This window comes from Lepus europaeus, chromosome 18, assembly GCF_033115175.1.
Source record: "Lepus europaeus isolate LE1 chromosome 18, mLepTim1.pri, whole genome shotgun sequence".
Lineage (NCBI taxonomy): Eukaryota > Metazoa > Chordata > Mammalia > Lagomorpha > Leporidae > Lepus > Lepus europaeus.
The window spans coordinates 73,569,711-73,588,505 of NC_084844.1; the positions used below are offsets into that span (position 1 = coordinate 73,569,711).

Genomic DNA, 18,795 nt, shown 5'->3' on the forward strand with positions numbered 1-18,795 from the left:
CCACTACACTACAGCACTGGCCCATGCCATTTTGTGAAGATTTGTTTATTTATTTATTTATTTGAAAGGCAGAGTTATGGAGAGGTGGGGGAGGGGGAAGAGAGAGAAAGAGAGGGGGGTCTTCCATCTGCTGGTTTACTCCCCAGATGGCTGCAACAGCTGGAGCTGCCCTAATCCGGGGCCAGGAGCTTCTTCCAGGTCTCCCATGTGGGTGCAGTGGCCCAAGGACTTGGGCCATATGCTACTGCTTTCCTAGGCCATAGCAGAGAGCTGGATCAGAAGTGGAGCAGCCAGGACTCGAACCGGTCCCCATATGGGATGCCGGCACTGCAGGTGGCAGTTTTACCCACTATACCACAGCGTTGGCCCCGGCCCATGCCTTTTGAATCCTGGTAAATACTGTCTAACAAGAGCATCACCAAATCCATAGTCTTTTCAATTTTTTTCTTGAAGAATTTAATAGAGTTCATTAAAGTGGAGGAGATCTTTGCTAAGAAGTGCTCAATACATGAACTTGAAATGAGAGATAACCAGAGGCCTCATCCAAGATTAAAACATTTTCTTCTAGCATTTGTGTTGCCTAATCATCTGTACTGCTGGAACCTACGGGGTGGATGGCAGGTGGGTAAGTCATCTCAACAGGCTGTTGGAAGCAGGGCAGTGTGGTAATGTGGAGAGAAGAGGAGGGTAGGGATGCTAGGAACTCTTGCTGTAGGTTCCAACTGCATCTTCACAGTGCCTGGGATGAGGGTCAAAGATAGTGCAAAACCAAAACCAAAAAAGAATCAAAGTGTAAAACCCCTCTGGAACACTGGTCCATATGTTTGTTAGGTAAATAGTTCCAGGTTACATGACCTATTTCTCCTCTGACAGCTGAGTTTTTACTTAGGTAAAAATGTACATCAGTTGGGGGCTGGCACTGTGGTGCAGCAGGTTAAAGCCCTGGCCTGCAGTGCCAACATCCCATATGGGCACTGTTTCTAGTGCTGGCTATTCCTCTTCCGATCCAGCTCTCTACTGTGGCCTGGGAAAACAGTAGAAGATAACCCAAGTCCTTGGGCCCCTGCACCCATGTGGGAGACGGGAAGAAGCTCCTGGCCCCTGGCTTTGGATTGATGCAGTGCCAGCCATTGCAGCCATCTGGGGAGTGAACCAGCAGATGGAAGACCTTTCTCTCTCTCTTTGCCTCTCTCTGTAACTCTGTCTTTCAAATAAATAAAATAAATCTTTAAAAAATGCACATCAGAGAATTTTTTAACAGATAGAGTTAGACAGTGAGAGAGAGAGACAGAGAGAAAGGTCTTCCTTCCATTGGTTTGCCCCCCAGATGGCTGCTATGGCCAAAGGTACACCAATCCGAAGCCAGGAGCCAGGTGCATCCTCCTGGTCTCCCCTGTGGGTGCAAGGGCCCAAGCACTTGGGCCATCCTCCACTGCCTTCCTGGGCCACAGCAGAGAGTTGGACTGGAAGAGGAGCAACTAAGACTAGAACCCGGCACCCACATGGGATGCCGGCACCGCAGGTAGAGGATTAACCAAGTGAGCCATGGCACCGGCCCCAGAGAATCTTCTGGAAGTACATTTAAGAAACATTCTAACTGAAGTGAGGGAAAGTGAGAAGCAGCAGGACAGTCAGCCTGAGGAAGTTATGGATGTGCTGGAGATGGTTGAGAATGTTCAAAATGTAATCGCTGAGCAAGAAGCCATGGAAACGAATCAAGTTGAAAGTACAGAGCCTTCAGAAAATGAAACTAGCAAAGAGTTAGAGCCAGAAATGGAATTTGAGGTTGAGCCAGATAAAGAATCTAAGTCTCTTTCTCCTGAAAAAGAGAATGTTGGTGCTCTGGAAATAGAGAAGGAGGCTGAGGGAAAAGAAGAGAAAGAATCTGAGCCCCACCCTGAGCCTGTGGCGCAGCCTCAGACCCAGCCCCAGCCCCAGATCCAGCCCCAACCCCAGCCCCAGCCTCAGCTCCAGCCCCAGCCACAGCTCCAGCCCCAGACTCAGCCCCAGTCCCAGCCCCAATCTGTACTGCAGCCTCAGCCTGAGACTCTACCAGCAGCAGTTCTACAGCCACCACCTCAGGTTATTCAGGAGCAAGGGCATTTACTCCCTGAGAGAAAGGAGCTTCCTGTAGAGTCTGTAAAACTCACTGAGGTGCCAATAGAGCCAGTCTTAACAGCACATCCAGAGAGCAAAAGCAAAACCAAAACTAGGAGCAGAAGTCGAGGTCGAGCTAGAAATAAAACAAGCAAGAGCAGAAGTCGAAGCAGTAGCAGTAGTAGTTCTAGTAGCAGTTCAACCAGCAGCAGCAGTGGCAGCAGTTCCAGCAGTGGCAGCAGTAGTAGTCGGAGCAGTTCTAGTAGCAGCTCCAGTACAAGTGGCAGCAGCAGCAGAGACAGTAGCAGCAGCACTACTAGTAGCAGTGAGAGTAGAAGTCGAAGTAGGGGCCGGGGACATAACAGAGATAGAAAGCACAGAAGGAGTGTGGATCGGAAGCGAAGGGATACATCAGGTCTAGAAAGAAGTCACAAATCTTCAAAAGGTGGTAGTAGTAGAGATGCAAAAGGATCAAAGGATAAGAATTCCCGGTCCAACAGAAAGAGGTCTATATCAGAGAGTAGTCGATCAGGCAAAAGATCTTCAAGAAGTGAAAGAGACCGAAAATCAGACAGGAAAGACAAAAGGCGTTAATGGAAGAAGCCAGGCTTGCTTAGCCTATTCTTTGCAGCAGAAGATTTCTTGATGAGTAAAAGGATTACCTTTCCTTGTAAGGAGGATGCTGCCTTAAGAATTGCATGTTGTAAAAAATCTTTTTGGAAAATACAGACTGTTTGTTTACCAGACATTTCTTGTACTTTTTGCATAATTTTGTAAGAATTATTTATCAAAATTATGTGAGGTTCCAGAATATGTAAAAATAATAATAATAAAAAAAGATTAACATCCAAAAAAAAAAAAAGAAACATTCTTACATAACAAGTAAATACTGATTCATTACTTTCTTAAGAAGCCCACATCCCAGTGCTGACATTCCAAACTGAGTGCGTATTTCATCTATGTGCCCAAGGTCTATTTGTGTCTTTGTTGGGGTCTTCTTCCTGGTTTAGCTTAGAAGTACGGACAAATCTAGTGGGTTTGACAGTGGTAAAGTGTTTAGGTATGGCCTTTGGCCTTTGGAATACCCCATTCTTCTTAGCTTTTCAGTAGAACAAAGGAAAGTGTAACACCATTTTTCTTGGTAGCATCATCCTTATTTTTACTCTACCTGTGTGTCATTTCCTTTCCTTTCATTTTCTCCTCTCTGGAAGAATGTTACCTAAGTGAATATTTGAAAAAAAATGTACAAACAGCTTTTGTTTGTTTTTGACTGGAAAAGGCTGATTTTCAGGATTTAGCAATGGATCCATTTTCCCACAAAATGTGAAAAAAAAAAAACCTACTAACTTAAAAACATGGCCACTCCTTGAAGCTAACATTTGAGACTGAGGTTTGAATAAGAAGGATGGAGTGTAATGGAGAGAGTGAAAACTGGGGTCAGGCATTCCTAGGCAAAATCCTGGCTCTGCACTGTTGCTGGCTGTGCCATCTTGGCCAAATGACTTTTTTAAGTAGGAATTAAGACTATCTTTTTTAAAAAAAGATTTATTTATTTATTTGAAAGTCAGTGTTACACAGAATGAGAAAGAGAGGCAGAGAGAGAGGTCTTTCATCCGCTGGTTCACTCCCCAGATGGCTGCAACAGCTGTAGCTGTGCCAATCCAAAGCCAGGAGCCAGGAGTTTCTTCTGGGTCTCCCACATGGGTGCAGGGGCCCAAAGGCTTGGGCCATCCTCCACTGCTTTCCCAGGCCATAGCAGAGAGCTGGATCAGGAGTGGAGCATCTGGGACACGAACTGGTGCCCATATGGGATGCCAGCACTACAGGTGGTGGCTTTACCTGCTATACCACAGTGCCGGCCCTGGCCAGATGACTTTGGCACACCCAACTTCAGTTTCTCATCTGAAAAAAAATAAGATAATAATGCTTAGTGATAGTGCTGTCAGGACTGAAATGCACATGGCTCATTAGCCTCACTGACACTGATCAGGAAGAGAGGCCTGGAACTGGCAGGCAGAGAATAGATCACGCCAGCACCCCCCTTGTTCCATGTGGATCCCAGTTTCACACAGAGCCTTGCTCATAGAAGGGACTCAATAACTACATATTGAATTAGAACTTGGCTTGAAATCAGAAAAAGTATTGAAGAGGAATATGATTTAAGCAAGTTCAAGAAAATGAAAAACAGTTTGCCATGGAAAGGTGATTGAATTTTGTCTTCCAAATTGTATATGGTGATAATTAACAACTTAAAAATAATGTTATATAGTTGCTAATGCAAGGCTGTTCAAATCGCTTATATAGTTCAGCCTAAAGAATTTACCATAGTGAGGTAAGTGTTTGGTATAGAGCTTAAGACACCACTTGGGCTCCCTGCATCCCATATCTGAGTGCCTGGGTTTAATTCCTTGCTTCACTATGTTTCCAGTTTCCTGCCAGTGAGCACCATGGGAGGCCACAGATGATGACTCAAGCTCTTAGGTCCTGGCCACCCACATGGGAGCCTTGGTTCCTGCCCTGCATGTTGCAGGCATTTGGGGAATGAACCAGTAGATGGAAAATCTCCATGTCTGTCTGTCTGTCTGTATCTCTCTCTACATGTCTACCTTTCAAGTAAAATGAAGAACTTTAAAAAATAATTTACATATGGCTAGTGCTGCGGCTCACTAGGCTAATCTTCCACCTGCGGCACCGGCACCCTGGGTTCTAGTCCCAGTTAGGGAGCCAGTTCTGTCCCTGTTGCTCCTCTTCCAGTCCAGCTCTCTGCTGTGGCCCGGGAAGGCAGTGGAGGATGGCCCAAGTGCTTGGGACCTGCACCCACTTGGGAGACCAGGAGGAAGCACCTGGCTCTTGGCTTTGGATAGGCACAGCGCACCAGCTGCAGCGGCCATTTGGGGGGTGAACCAACGGAAGGAAGACCTTTCTCTCTCACTGTCTAACTCTGCCTGTCAAAAAAAATTTACATAGTATTTTCAAAGGAACAACATTCTTAACTGATATGCAGATTTGCTTGTTCTTAAAGGAAAAATTAAGTAATTTAATTATTTGGCATTACCACAGCGCTAAAAATTGGGTAATTGTCCTTTATTTTTTTTCTTGCCTTTTCTATTAAACTTTTAGGGCTTTTTCCTAAAAAGGTTTGCTGTTTTATGTTAAACCATCCACCTAAATCTCTTTTTTCTTCCTGGCTGTGATGTGTAGCATCACATTAGTGTATGATAGATATGGTTAGTACCCAGATGAGAAGTCCCTCAACAAATCCAAAATAGTTAAAAGATTTTTCTGATTTGTACTTTTATTCAACTTCAATAACAGTAGTCATTCCTACTAGGGTAAAATAAGTTTTTAAAAAGAGACTTTGTTATTACAGAAATCAGTAACTCATGATCTAATCAAAGGTCGCATGGAGCGATCAACTGACTTCTTTTAACCATGCTACTTAATTCATGTGACAGAAAATTTGAACTCTCCAATAGTCTAATTGTTCTCTTTATTTCAACAGTGTCTCTGAATATGTTCTAGGTCGTTCCATACCCTAAAACATTTTTTGACATCAGAAATAATTCATCACCTGACATCTTTTGTCACATCTTTTTAAAGCTGAGTGTTTCATTGTTTAAAGATCATTAGTAGTGAAGGGGTAATTTAAAATGGTAGAAAATTCAGTTGAAGATTGACTGGAAATCAAACTCATTTACAGTGACTTAGGTATTTCCTAACTGTGAAAAGTTCTGTAATTATTCAGTTCTGCCTCTCTGCTTTTTTATGATTTAAAAAGCAGACAATTTATTCAATTAAAAAAGACAATATTGACCTCAAAGTGTTTGAAGCAAATAAATACATTCATGTGTGATCTGATTATGTCTATGAAATTATTTTGTTAATTTAAGAACATAAAGTATACTCTGTATTCCTTGGGATTTCATATAATTTTCACTTTGGAGTATTTAGATTTATAAAAATCATTGGCTGGTGCCGTGGCTTAACAGGCTAATCCTCTGCCTTGCGGTGCCAGCACACCAGGTTCTAGTCCCGGTTGGGGCACCGGATTCTGTCCCGGTTGCCCCTCTTCCAGGCCAGCTCTCTGCTGTGGCCTGGGAGGGCAGTGGAGGATGGCCCAAGTCCTTGGGCCCTGCACCCACATGGGAGACCAGGAGAAGCACCTGTCTCCTGGCTTCGGATCAGTGTGATGAGCCAGCCGCAGCGGCCATTGGAGGGTGAACCACCCAACGGCAAAAAGGAAGACCTTTCTCTCTGTCTCTCTCTCTCACTATCCACTCTGCCTGTCAAAAAAAAAATCATTTGAAGATTGAAAAGAGGCCAAGTTAGTCTCTTTTTTTTTTTGACAGGCAGAGTTAGTGTGAGAGAGAGAGAGACAGAAAGTTCTTCCTTTTTCCATTGGTTCACTCCCCAAATGGTCACTACAGCTGGCGCACTGTTTCCCCCTAAATATCTACTCCACCCTCCTTAGCTACTGGAACAGATTCACATTCTTTCTAAAAAAAGAGAAAGGGGTGTGTATTTGTTCTCTACCATAGCTACAGCTGGTTAGAGCCTCTTGTGTTCTGCTTCCTTGCATTCTAATCTGAGCATGCTTTTTAGGAAAGGGTAATATGTAAGCAAGGCACCCCTGTATAAAGTTCATCGTGCTACAATGGCCACGGAATGTTGTTTGTATAGGAGTTTAGTGAATGAATTTAATCCCTGTAATTTCTTCTAAACAAGGCTCCATATTTACCTTTTTCTTGGCTTGCTTGACTTTTTGAAGGTAAAGAGTGGTTGAAATGAGAGAGAGCAAGTGGCCTCCTTGGTGTCGGACCTCCAATTGGGAGCGGAGCTGCTTGCAGTTGCTTTGAGAAGGGATTAATCCTGCCAGAAGCAAGGATTTTGGTCATAATTATTCGTTTCTGTAGTGTAACATCAACTATATAAATCTGCTTTTCCAAATTAGTGCATTAGAATAAGAGAAGTTCAAAACTATAATAAGGGCTATGATAAGGATATAGACACAGCCCATAAGCTAAGGAAAAGTTTGTCTAGTATGGAGATGAACCTTCAAATCCTTGCCATGCTGTCTTTGTAAAACCTCATTTGCTGTGTCCCTAAAGTCTTAGAGAGTGGGACACGTGCTTTTCTACATTATGGGATTGGAGTGGATGGGGATAGAATAGTCACTGCTGAAAATGAGGTTTTCAGGAATGTCTAGGTCTGTCCTGGTTGCTAAAGGTCTTATTTCCTTATTTTTATGTTATTAAGTCTCCAGTACTGCACAGATGTCACTTTTTCCATTCCCTGTTCCCCAAACCTCTAAGGCATTGCCACCTTCAGTGTGTCATAAACAAATTCCTAGTGCCTGCCATACTCCTAGTTTCTTCTAAAGGTGGCTATATAATTATACTTCCCTAGGCCCCTTGTTGAGAAACCAAAGTAACCAGCCTCTCTGACTGGATTATAGCCATGCTGACTGGATCAGGGGAGGCCTGGACTCCTGGACAGCTTGCTCACATGCTAGCTAAGGGCCCTATGATGAGGCCTCATTTGAGTAGTGCACAGAGGCAGTATTTATCTAGACATTCAGATGTTCTGTTTGGAATTGAAGCTGAGGAGTATAGAACAGATAAACCAGAGAACTGTGGTATGGACATATGGCTGGTAATGACCCCTTTATCAGTGGAACATCAGAAAGGCCATGGATTGCTACTGCTGTGCTGCCTGGGCCTACCTTACAATCAATAGTTTGCTTCATTTTCACCTCTGTGAGATTGGTCTTCTCAGTTGCTTATCTTTTTGTTTACTCTGTAGTCTTTTTTTTTTTAATTTAACAGATAAAGTTAGACAGTGAGAGGGAGAGACAGAGAGAAAGGTCTTCCTTCCATTGGTTTGCCCCCCAAGTGGACACAACAGCCGGAGCTATGCCAATCCAAAGCCAGGAGCCAGGTGCTTCCTCCTGGTCTCCCATGTGGGTTCAGGGGCACAAGCACTTGGACCATCCTCCACTGCCTTCCCGGGCCACAGCAGAGAGCTGGACTGGAAGAGGAGCAACCGGGACTAGAACTTGGTGCCAATATGGGATGCCGGCACCACAGGTAGAGGATTAACCAAGTGAGCCATGGTGCCGGCCCCTTACCCTTTAGTCTTAACACATGCCCTGCTCATCCATCATCTGAGTGAGTGTAAGTGGGTCACAGGCCCCTACAATCATGGAGCCCTTGGACACTCAGAGGAGCTAAGAACAGTTAGGTGGTCCAGGGATGGCAGGGGACAGAGTCACAACTTAGGGCCAAAGGATGAGGAACATGGACTTCAGGATCCCAGTCTTGAACAGTTGCATGTATTAATAGATCAGTTTCACTTTTGAACTTTTTTTAAAAGATTTGTTTATTTATTTGAAAGGCAGAGAGACAGAGCAGGAGTGAGAGCAAGAGCGAGAGAGCGAGAGAGAGAGAGAGAGGTCTTCCATCTACTGGTTCACTTCCCAGATGGCTGCAATGGCTGGAGCTGTGCTGATCCAAAGCCAGGAGCTAGGAAGTTCTTCCTGGTCTCCCATGTGGGTGCAGGGGCACAAGGACTTGGGCATCTTCTACTGCCCTCCCAGGCCATAGCAGAGAGCTGGATCAGAAGTAGAACAGCAGGAACTAGAACCAGGGCCCATATGAGATGCTGGCACTGCAGGCGGCAGCTCCACCGCCACAGCGCTGGCCCCAGCTTTTTATACTGGACTTTATTTTTAGAGTACTTTCAGGTTTATAGCAACACTGAGCAGAAAGTGTTGAGTATTGCCATATACTCCTGCCCCTTGTCCACAGTCTCACATTTTCTAAAAAAAAAAAAAATACAGCACAAGAAAGTCAATGCTGGGGATATCAAAAGGACAAATTTCACCGTGTTGTTTTTGATGTGAGTGTGATGACAGTTCTTAGAATTTATAGCTGGTCGTTATGGTGTCTGCCTCCCTCCTTCATTGCTTCTGTTTTCTTATGCATAGGGAAAACCTACACTGACCCCAAATTCTCGTGTCTCAGTGTATTCAACATGGAGTTGTTAGGGTGTGGGTTGTGCTGACTCCTGTTTCTTCCACCTCTGGGTGTCTGCTTCCTTTTTCAGGAGCAGCAAAAGACCCATGCCCACCACAAAGCAATCACCAGGAATATGAGCTCTTCTACTCCACCCCAGTTCAGGGTTTCTTCCACATGATGCCATGAGAGAGGGCAGCTGGAGTCACACAGATACTTGGTTTATCTATCCTGGTCATGTGTAGGCCATTGGGAGAAAGGGATGGTTGCAATGTCCAGGAAGTTCCCAAGGTCCCAGACCCTGATTCTCCTGTGTCAGTCTTCCTCCATGTGATCTCAGCCTGTGTCTTCTGTGCAGAAATCACTCCAACTCCTCTCTTCCTTGTGGCCACAAGAACATCAGAACTCTGCAGCTCCTTCCTCTTTATTATGCCTGAGTGCCCAAGTATCATGCTGGGTGACCTATGTTCTTGCTGACTGGGTCATGTTCTTATAACTACTGATTCACTATATTCTGTTTCTACTAACAAAAACTACAGGAAATATGCCCAGCCCGTGTGACCATTTGGTTATAATCTTTCCTAAATGAAAGCTCTAGCCAGTTCTTTCACCAGTTAAGTGTTTATTGAGTATCTGCTATGTGCCAGGCCTTTCATGATATGAACTCGGAGAATCTCTCTGGCTTCTTCTCATTTCTTGCTACAGTGAGTCTAAACTACTTGTTACTTTTCACATATATTTTATCCTGATTTATGTGTCTGTGGCTTTACTCATTGGAGCATGCATACTCCATTGCCTGGATAACTCATATTTATCCTTCTGTCTCCAATCCTGGTACCCTCTCCTTCAGGAAGCCACTGTGTGCACTTATTTCTTTGCCCAGGCTGGGTGAGGCTTATCTCCATGGGGCTCTGACAGCACCTATGCCTGCCTCATTCATGACACTTACTGCATCATGTTGATGGTGCCTGTGTCCATCTCATCAGCATATCTTTGGAGGGAGGGGCAACATCTTATACTTTTTTGTTTATGTAGTTCTTAGTGTATAGAATAGACTGAACAGACAATAATTGCTTGTGAATCCAAACAGAATCAGTGAGGGTATAAAGTTAAGTACAGTCTTATAGACTCTCTTAGGCAATCTGTGACTGAATTAAACACTTTTTCATTCTTAGAGACCATTTACTCAGACTGCTAACAAGGACAGCTCTAGCATCTGTGCTGCAATATTTCAGAGGTCCAGGCCCACCACTTGGTTTTCAGTGTACCAGGGCTGGCTGTGATTTTGGTAATGTAGATAAATGTACTTGAACATAATGCTAGTCCTAACCACCAAAGCCAGTTAGTAGACATTATTATGAAGACTCAATATGATGAATATATGCAGTTTGGCCTGATCCATGACCAAATACCTTGGGTCCAGCAGAGCTGCCGGTTCTCTAAGTGCATGAACATAAGGGAACCCACCAACCCTTACCCCAACTGCCATGAACTAGAGCTGTCCAGGAACTAGAGCTGTACCTGGCAGAGTTGGTACTCTGTAAATCTTTGTTTAGAGAATGAATATACTTGGATAAATGGATTTAGCTGTCAGTAAAGGAAGCTATGGTTTGGCACTTTGTAGCTCTGTCGATTTTGATCATGCTGTAGGCACAACAAAGGGATGAAGCTAGGAGATGATGCCAAGGAGTTTTCTTGTGGGCCTGCTCTTGTACCACCTGCTAACTCTGTCTAGGAAAACAGAGAGAGGGAAACCAAGTTGTTCAATAATTAATCAGATTTTTAGTTGTTTATAATCAAAATCTATACTAATTTTGCTTTCCTCTTGCTGTGTATTCAGCTGTACAAATAGGCTTGATTCTGGGGGTGAAGGGAGCCAGAGAAGGCCTCAAGACTCAGGACATCCTGGTTTTGGTGTGTGGTCTGGTCTGAGCCAGTTTTGCTCTCGGAGCTTTAGTGTCCTTGTGAATGAGGTGTTTAAAAACAGATCTGTAAGGTCTCTTCTGATTCTGAGATTCATACTTTCTAAACACTGTGAGGTTTGAGTAGGGGTTTTCCTAAGTTCTGCAGATGTTTCCTGGGTGTGTTAAAAGCTGAACATAAATAGATCAGATTGTAGATGACAGTGAGGTTCTTTGGGTTTTAGTTAGAGACTTTGTAGTTTTTTCGCAATCAGGTTTCCTTGGTTTTTAGTATTTGGTTCTGATATCATCCTTCACATGAGAATAAGTAAATAGACATGCTGTACAAAATTAAAGGAACTGATTTCTTTTGAACTTCATTAATGTATAATTGATAAATAACAAGGTGTGCAACATGATCCTGGGAGGAGATGTGGGGCTTGGGAGAAAGGGAATGGTATTGGTTATTACAGTCACTTTCAGAGACCTCTTTACATAAATATTACTTTTATCACAGGTGCAAGGAGCTAGCTTACTTTCCAGCTCTCTCCTACAGTGAAACAATTCTTACTCTTCAGGAGTGTACACACAAACTAGGAGAGAATGAAGCTGCACTGAGATAGAGGTCCAGGGCCAGTCCCCATTCTCCAGCTCTACTCTTGCTTTCCCAGAGAGGTTTTATAGCTATGATTCATTCATGCCTGGGAGAGATGATCACGCATCATGGACTTAACATTGTTCACAAAGAATGGAAACTGCAAATGATAATGTGAATTCTAAACCACTGTATTTTATGGATACATAAATACAAACTATATTAAATAGTAACAGTATCATATAATGATGATGTTTTGCTATCTTTTCATCATGGTTTATGACTAGTAGTATTTTTCCATATAGTACATCTACCTGTTAGTATTCCTTTGTAGAGATAAATCACATTGAACTATGTATTAACATATTAATATAGGTATACTTATTAACATCTGTGTACATAATCTTACTTTTGTCACAGGTATAAATAGCCAGCTTACTTTCCAGCTCATAGTTCAATGCATAGTGCCCGATTGTCCACTTTCTTTACAACACAAGTTTTAAATTTGCTTAAAATCTTTGGGTCCTTCTACAAATTCTGTAGAATTGTAAAACAATTCTTTTAAAAACATATTTTTGAATAATATTTATTTTTGAGTAACTCATGGGGAAAATTGCTACATATGGAATTTCTTTTTTTTTAAGATTTTATTTATTTATTTGCAAGTCAGAGTTACACAAAGAGAGGAGAGGCAGAGAGAGATAGAGAGAGAGACAGAGACAGAGAGAGAGAGAGAGAGAGGTCTCCTCAATTGGCCACAATGGCCAGAGCTGCACCGATCCAAAGCCAGGAGCCAGGAGCTTCCTCTGGGTCCCCGACGTGGGTGCAGGGGCCCAAGGACTTGGACCATCTTCTACTGGTTTCCCAGGCCATAGAAGAGAGCTGGATAGGAAGTGGAGCAGCTGGAATTTGAACCAGCACCCATATGGGATGCCTGTGCTTCAGGCCAGGGTGTTAACCCCTTGTGCCACAGTGCTAGCCCCAAGATATGGAATTTCTTAGTCAAATAGGTAAATATTTTTAAAACTTTTTGTTTAATATAAAATAATACTCATCAAGCATTTTAAAATATGGAAGTACATAAAGGAAAAAACTGAAAGTCACTTTCCCCTAGTTTGATATTCTTCACTGAAGTAATACATTTTTATGTTGTAGACAAAATTACCAAATTACTTTCCAAAAAAGTTATTCCTTTGTATCCTTTCCCCAACATATGAAAATGCCCGATTGTCCATTTTCTTTTCAACACAAGTTATTTTCAGTCCTTTAATTTTTTTCAAATCTAATATGTAAAATTTCAGGCAGTATTTTAAATTTGCCTTTCATTATTAGTGAGATTGGATTTTTTTTCTAATTTTTTTAGTAATGTGCTAGTTGCCTGATTTTTTTTCCCTTTGCCTATTTGCTATTGAGTTATTTATTTTTTTCTTAAAACTTGTAAGAAGTCTTTAAACACTAAGGGGATTCATTTTTTACAAATATATTTTTGGTCAATTTGTGTTTTGTCTTTGTTTTGCCAATAGAAGTTTTAAATTTGCTTAAAATCTTTGATTCCAGCCTTCCTTCCAAAAATAGGGCCTGGATCAATTTTTAGAGCTGCTTTTCCCAACTGCAATTCACCTAAATATATTGTAAAGAAGGAGTGGGTGGAGGGGCTGATCAGAAAACAGCAAGAAGTCCACAGTTTGCTGCTTCCATGCAGAAGCAAGCCAACAGGTTTTTTCACTTAGGAGCTTCTCAATCACCTTCCTCCCAAGGCTCTTGTTTCCAGGACAGGAATCTCCCCTCTTGCTCCCATCATAAATGAGGCAACCCCGCTTGAACATCCCTCCTGGACCCTGCACTCCAATGCTATCCCCTGTTGTTCAATATGAATGAACACATTATGTTATAATAGAGAACTCCTGTCTCCAGATAAAATGGAAATGACAGAATTGTGCACATCACTAGAGGGAGAACAACTAATTACAAGGAAGATTTGTACGAGATGTGCTTTTAATGATGATTAAAAGACTGCCCTTAGAACTAGGGCATTGGAAACATCTGGTCATTCATTGCCCTACTTGAAAACCCTTAGCTCTCTGCCTTCTGTAATGTAAAGGCCAAGCTGCCTCCCATAGCAGATGAGGTCTTTCACGATCTGCTGATCACCTTTTTTTTTTTTTCCAAATAAATGCTAAGTAAGCACTTTCACTCCATATGTAATTGTTGAGTATGTACTACTCAGCTCTAGACATTGTTAGTGGTGGTCCCTGCCCTTACAGGCCTTTGGACTACTGGGTGGGGGGTGACAGATAATCCCAAATAAACAAAGCATTCTATAGTGTGGTCAGGGAGGACTTTTCTGTGGAGAGATCTAAGCTGAGACCTGAAGAATGAGCAGGAACTAACCATAAGAAGAGCAAGGCAGGGAGGGGAGGACGTTGTTAGGCAGAAGGTATGTCAGTGGCCTTGCAATCACCAAGAGTTTGGCGTATCCTAGGAACATAAAAGACTGGCACAGCCAGAGCTCAGGGAAAGGAGACAGCTCCCTGTAAGATGGTTCTAAACCCAGGGCCAGTTTTATAGATTCATGTATTCATTCACAAAACAGACATCTCATGAGCATCTAACTCTGTAAGCACTGGGCCCAGTTTGGGGGTGATGCCAGTGTAAACATCAAATCATATCCTCAGGGGAGTCCCAGTATGGTTGGAGAGACAAATCTGTGAGGGGATTACAATAATAGAATGCAAGTAGGCATAGAGATAAAAACCAAATGTTTTGAAAGCTCTAAACAGAACACCCTACCCTAGCTTGATGGCCAAAAATCCTTCCCAGAGCTCATAAAATTTAAACTGAGTTTTAAAAATTAGCTTTTTTATTTTTAAAATTCTGCCTTGCTTTGGAAAGATATCAGTTACTTTTAAACAAAATTTGAAGAGTAGATAAAAAGAAAGGGAAATCTCAAATTAACTAGTCAGGATGGGCTTAGAACAATATGTACCATAGTGATCTGCTTTATTTACTCAATTTTCCCATGTACATTATTTTTTCACATTAGGAATGCATAATTTTTCTTTAAAGATTTATTTCTTCATTTGAAAGAGAGAAAGAGAGATCTTCCATCTACTGGTTCACTCCTCAGATGGCTGCAACAACCAGGGATTGGTGAGACTGAAGCCAAGAGCCTGAAGCTCCATCTGGGTCTTTCACATGAGTGTAGGGGCCCAAGCACTTGGGATATCCTCCAGTGCTTTCCCAGGTCCAATAGCAGGGAGGTGGATTGGAAGTGGAGCAGCTTGGACTACACTGGTGCTCATATGGGATGCTAGCGTTGCAGGTGGAGGTTTTACCCACTGAGTGACGATGCCAGCCCCATGAATGCATCTTATCCTATGTCATTATTGGAATGAACTATGATACAGGAGAACTACTTGGCAAAGTTCAACAATGGAAAAACAAAGAATGGAGCCAGTGTGCCTCAAGCAAAAACATTGGGTACCTATAACCATTTCAGTGTGGTGTTGATAAGCACATTTGGCCTTGATGGCGCTTTAGACTTGATGAAATAGGACACTCACTTATGTAATAGGTAATTATTTGGCACCTGTTGTAGACCACTTTGTTGAGCCTTGAGCATCTGTTCTGAACAGAACAGATATAGCCCCTGCCTTCATGGTTTTTCTAATGAAGCAAAAGTACAGAGTTATGTAAGGAAATATAGCAGGGGGCCTTAACTTAGCTGGAGAGGTCAGGGGAGGTTTTTCTAAGGAACAGATATTCAAGCTTGAGAAGTAAGGGTAAGCAGGAATTAGTGAGAAAACTAGTGAACTAGGGGTTTCAAGCCAAGAAAAAGTATTGAGACCCAAGGTAGTGTGGATTGTTTAAGCAGCTAATGGAAAACTCCTTCAGATGGCCCTTGGTGGGGTGGAGAGCAAGGGATGTCATGAGATAAGTATGGTTTTCCAATAGCTTCTGAAAACACATGTCAAATAATGCAGGACTCTAGGGACGAATATGAATGTTTCATCTCAAATTATTAAGGGATTTTAAGCAAGGGCTTAAAAGATATCATAGGATTTTTTTAAAAGATTTGTTTTATTTATTTGACAGGCAGAGTTACAGAGAGAGGTAGAGACAGAGAGAGACGTCTTCCATCCAATGGTTCACTTCCTAGATGGCCACAACACTGGAGCTGTGCCGATCCGAAGCCAGGAGCCAGGAGCTTCCTCCAGGTCCAAGGACTTGGGCCATCTTCCACTGCTATCCCAGGCCATAGCAGAGAGTTGGATTGGAAGAGGAGCAGCTGGGACTAGAATCAGCGCCCATATGGGATACCGTTGCTTCAGGCCAGGGTGTTAACCCACTGAGCCACAGTGCCCAGCCCCAGGATTTTTTCATTTCAGAAAGATCACTTGACTGCTGATCTGAGAATGGGGGAAGAAAAGGTCCATGGAGAGCTATTCTCAGCATCACAGTCATTGACAGCCAGGTGGTGGCTGTGGAGATGGAGAAAGGAGCGCTGAATGTGGCTATTTCAGGTTGGACCTAGTGATGGGCTTGGTATGGGGGTGAAGGAGAGGGTGATAGTAAGGATGAGTATTCAGTTAGAGAAACTAGCTGAGTTGAGCTCCTTGTCTAGTACTGTGATTGAGTGCTACAGGAAGGAGAAAACTCACATTTAAAAGGAGATGGGACAAGAGTGCTGATTTAGACTTTTGAAATTGAAAATGACATCTGAGATATCTAATTAATGATCTTAGGCAGTTATTGTGGGCTACAGATAGAAATTTGGAAAATACTGATATTCAAACTCATGAGAGTAGATGGGATATATTATAAAAACAAAAACAGCAAAAGCACTTTCTTTTTTAAAACTTCATTCTTTTTTAAAAGATTTATTTGTTTGTTTGAAAAGCAGAGTTACAGAGGGAGGGAGGGAGGGAGGGAGGGAGAGAGAGGGAGAGAGAGGTATTCCATCAGCTGGTTCACTCCCCAATTGGCCTCAATAGCTGGAGCTGTGCTGATCTGAAGCCAGGAGCCAGGACCTTCTTCCAGGTCTCCCTTGCAGGTGCAGGGGCCCAAGGACTTGGGACATTTTCTATTGCTTTCCCAGGCCATAGCAGAAAGCTGGATCAGAAGTGGAACAGCCAGGAAGGACTTGAACCGGTGCCCATATGGGATGCTGGCACTGTAGGCGGAGGCTTTACCCACTTATACTACAGTGCTGGCCCCTATTCATTTGTTTTTATTTGAGGAGTAGAGAAAGAAAGAGAGAAAAAACAGAGTTCTTCCATCTACTGGTTCCCTCCCCAAATGCCTGCAATGGCAGGGGCTAAGCCAGGCTAAAGCCAGGAGCCAGGATTCAATACAGGTCTCCCATGTGAGAGGCAGGGACCCAATTATTTGAGTCATTACATGCTGCCTTCCAGGGTGCACATTTGCAGGAGGCTAAAATTGACAGTAGAGCTATGACTCAAACCCAGGCACTCCAGTATGGAATATGGTTGTCTTAACTACTAGGCCAGATGCCTGCCCCAATAGTGCTTCCTGTCATCACATTAATGAGAATAGCCAGTGGCTATGAACTGACTTCTGTGTGCTAAGCACTGGTCTGAGCATTTTACATGTATTAGTTGATTTGATCTTTTTTAAAAATATGTTTTTTACTTGACAGGTAGAGTTATAGACAGTGAGAGAGAGAGAGACAGAGAGAAAGGTCTTCCTTCTGTGGTTCAATCCTCAAATGGCTGCTACAGCTGGCGCTGCGCCAATCCGAAGCCAGGAGCTAGGTGCCTCCCCCCAGTCTCCCATTTGGGTGCAGGGGCCCAAGCACATGGGCCATTCTCCACTGCCTTCCCGGGCCACAGCAGAGAGCTGGACTGGAAGAGGAGCAATTGGGACCTGAACCCGGTGCCCATATGGGATGCCGGTGCTGCAGGTGGAGGATTAACCAAGTGAGCCACTGCTTTGACCCCAGTTGATCTGATCTGGATGACTCTGTGTGGCAGATACTATTGTTAGCTGCATTGTTGATGAAGAAGCAGAGGAGCTACAGAGCTAATAAGAAGCAAATCTGGGGACTCAGGATCTAAAGCCCAAGTTATTTTTTTTAAAGGTTTATTTGAAAGGCAGAGGAGAGAGAGAGAGAGAGAGAGAGAGAGAGAGAGAGACAGAAAGAGAGATCTCCCATTCACTGGTTCACTCCCCAAATGGTCACAATGGCTGGGCTGGCCTAGGCCCAAGCCAGGAGCCAGGAGCTAGGAGCCAGGAGCCAGGAGCCAGGAGTTTCATCTGGTCTCCCATGTGGGTGGCAAGCACTTGGACCATCTTCTGCTGCTTTCCTAGGTACATAAGCAGGGAGCCAGATCAGAAGTGGAGCAGCCGGGACTTGAACCACTGTCCATATGAGATGCTGGCACCGTAGGCAGCAGCTTAATCTGCTGAGCTACAGTGCCAACCCCAAAGGCTAAATTCTTAATGTCTCATTAGAAGAGAGAAGATATTGAACTTGGAGGTCTGGACAGTTTCAATATATTTGGATAGAGGAGATAGACCTCGTATACAATGTGGAATAAAGTGTTTTGAGAGGTTGGAGGACCCATGAGGATGGGGTGTCTCAGAAACCTGGTGAAGGATGTTCTAGGTAGGTTGCCAAGGTCTGTGATTAAATGCTGCCCAACGGCCCTGAGGAGACATATAGGCATGATATGGGTGATGAGCATAGAGAAAGGGTTTGCCAGGCATGGGGACAAAATGAATCAGAGATAGGTGTAGAAGAACCAGCTGCTGTTTGCTGTTGTTAGAGGACTGAGTGCAAGACCAGGAGAGGTGAGAGAGAAGACCAGAGAAGTTGCCAGGGCCAGATCATGAAGCCTGTAATGTGCCTCACGTTAGCAAGAGGCAGTGATCCCGGCCTAGAATTGTCTGTTACCAAAGTTGGGGAGCAACACAGAGGGAGCTACCTACTGGTGCCTGCCCATTGTTTGCCAGGCACTGTTTTGAGCACTTTATCTATGTTGTCTCATATAATGTATGTGTTGTGTGCTGTTCAGTTCCATGGTTCCTTCAACTTACCCTGAGATATTTTATTTGAAATAAAACAATTTTTAAATTTATCCATGGTTCCTTTCATCACTGAATTGTTTATCGGGTGATAGATATTCTATGTGTGAGGAAGAAATCTATATATTGAGATCTGTACATA

The 18,795-nt window shown here is 43.3% G+C and overlaps 1 protein-coding gene across 1 annotated transcript; it reads left to right on the top strand.

Moving 5' to 3' along the window:
- Positions 1-1,545: 1,545 nt before the first annotated feature.
- LOC133747027 (pinin-like) lies at positions 1,546-2,907 on the top strand. The gene has a single exon (XM_062175168.1). It carries the CDS (start codon positions 1,546-1,548, stop codon positions 2,689-2,691), a length of 1,146 nt encoding a protein of 381 aa, XP_062031152.1. The 3' UTR covers positions 2,692-2,907.
- Positions 2,908-18,795: the final 15,888 nt, after the last annotated feature.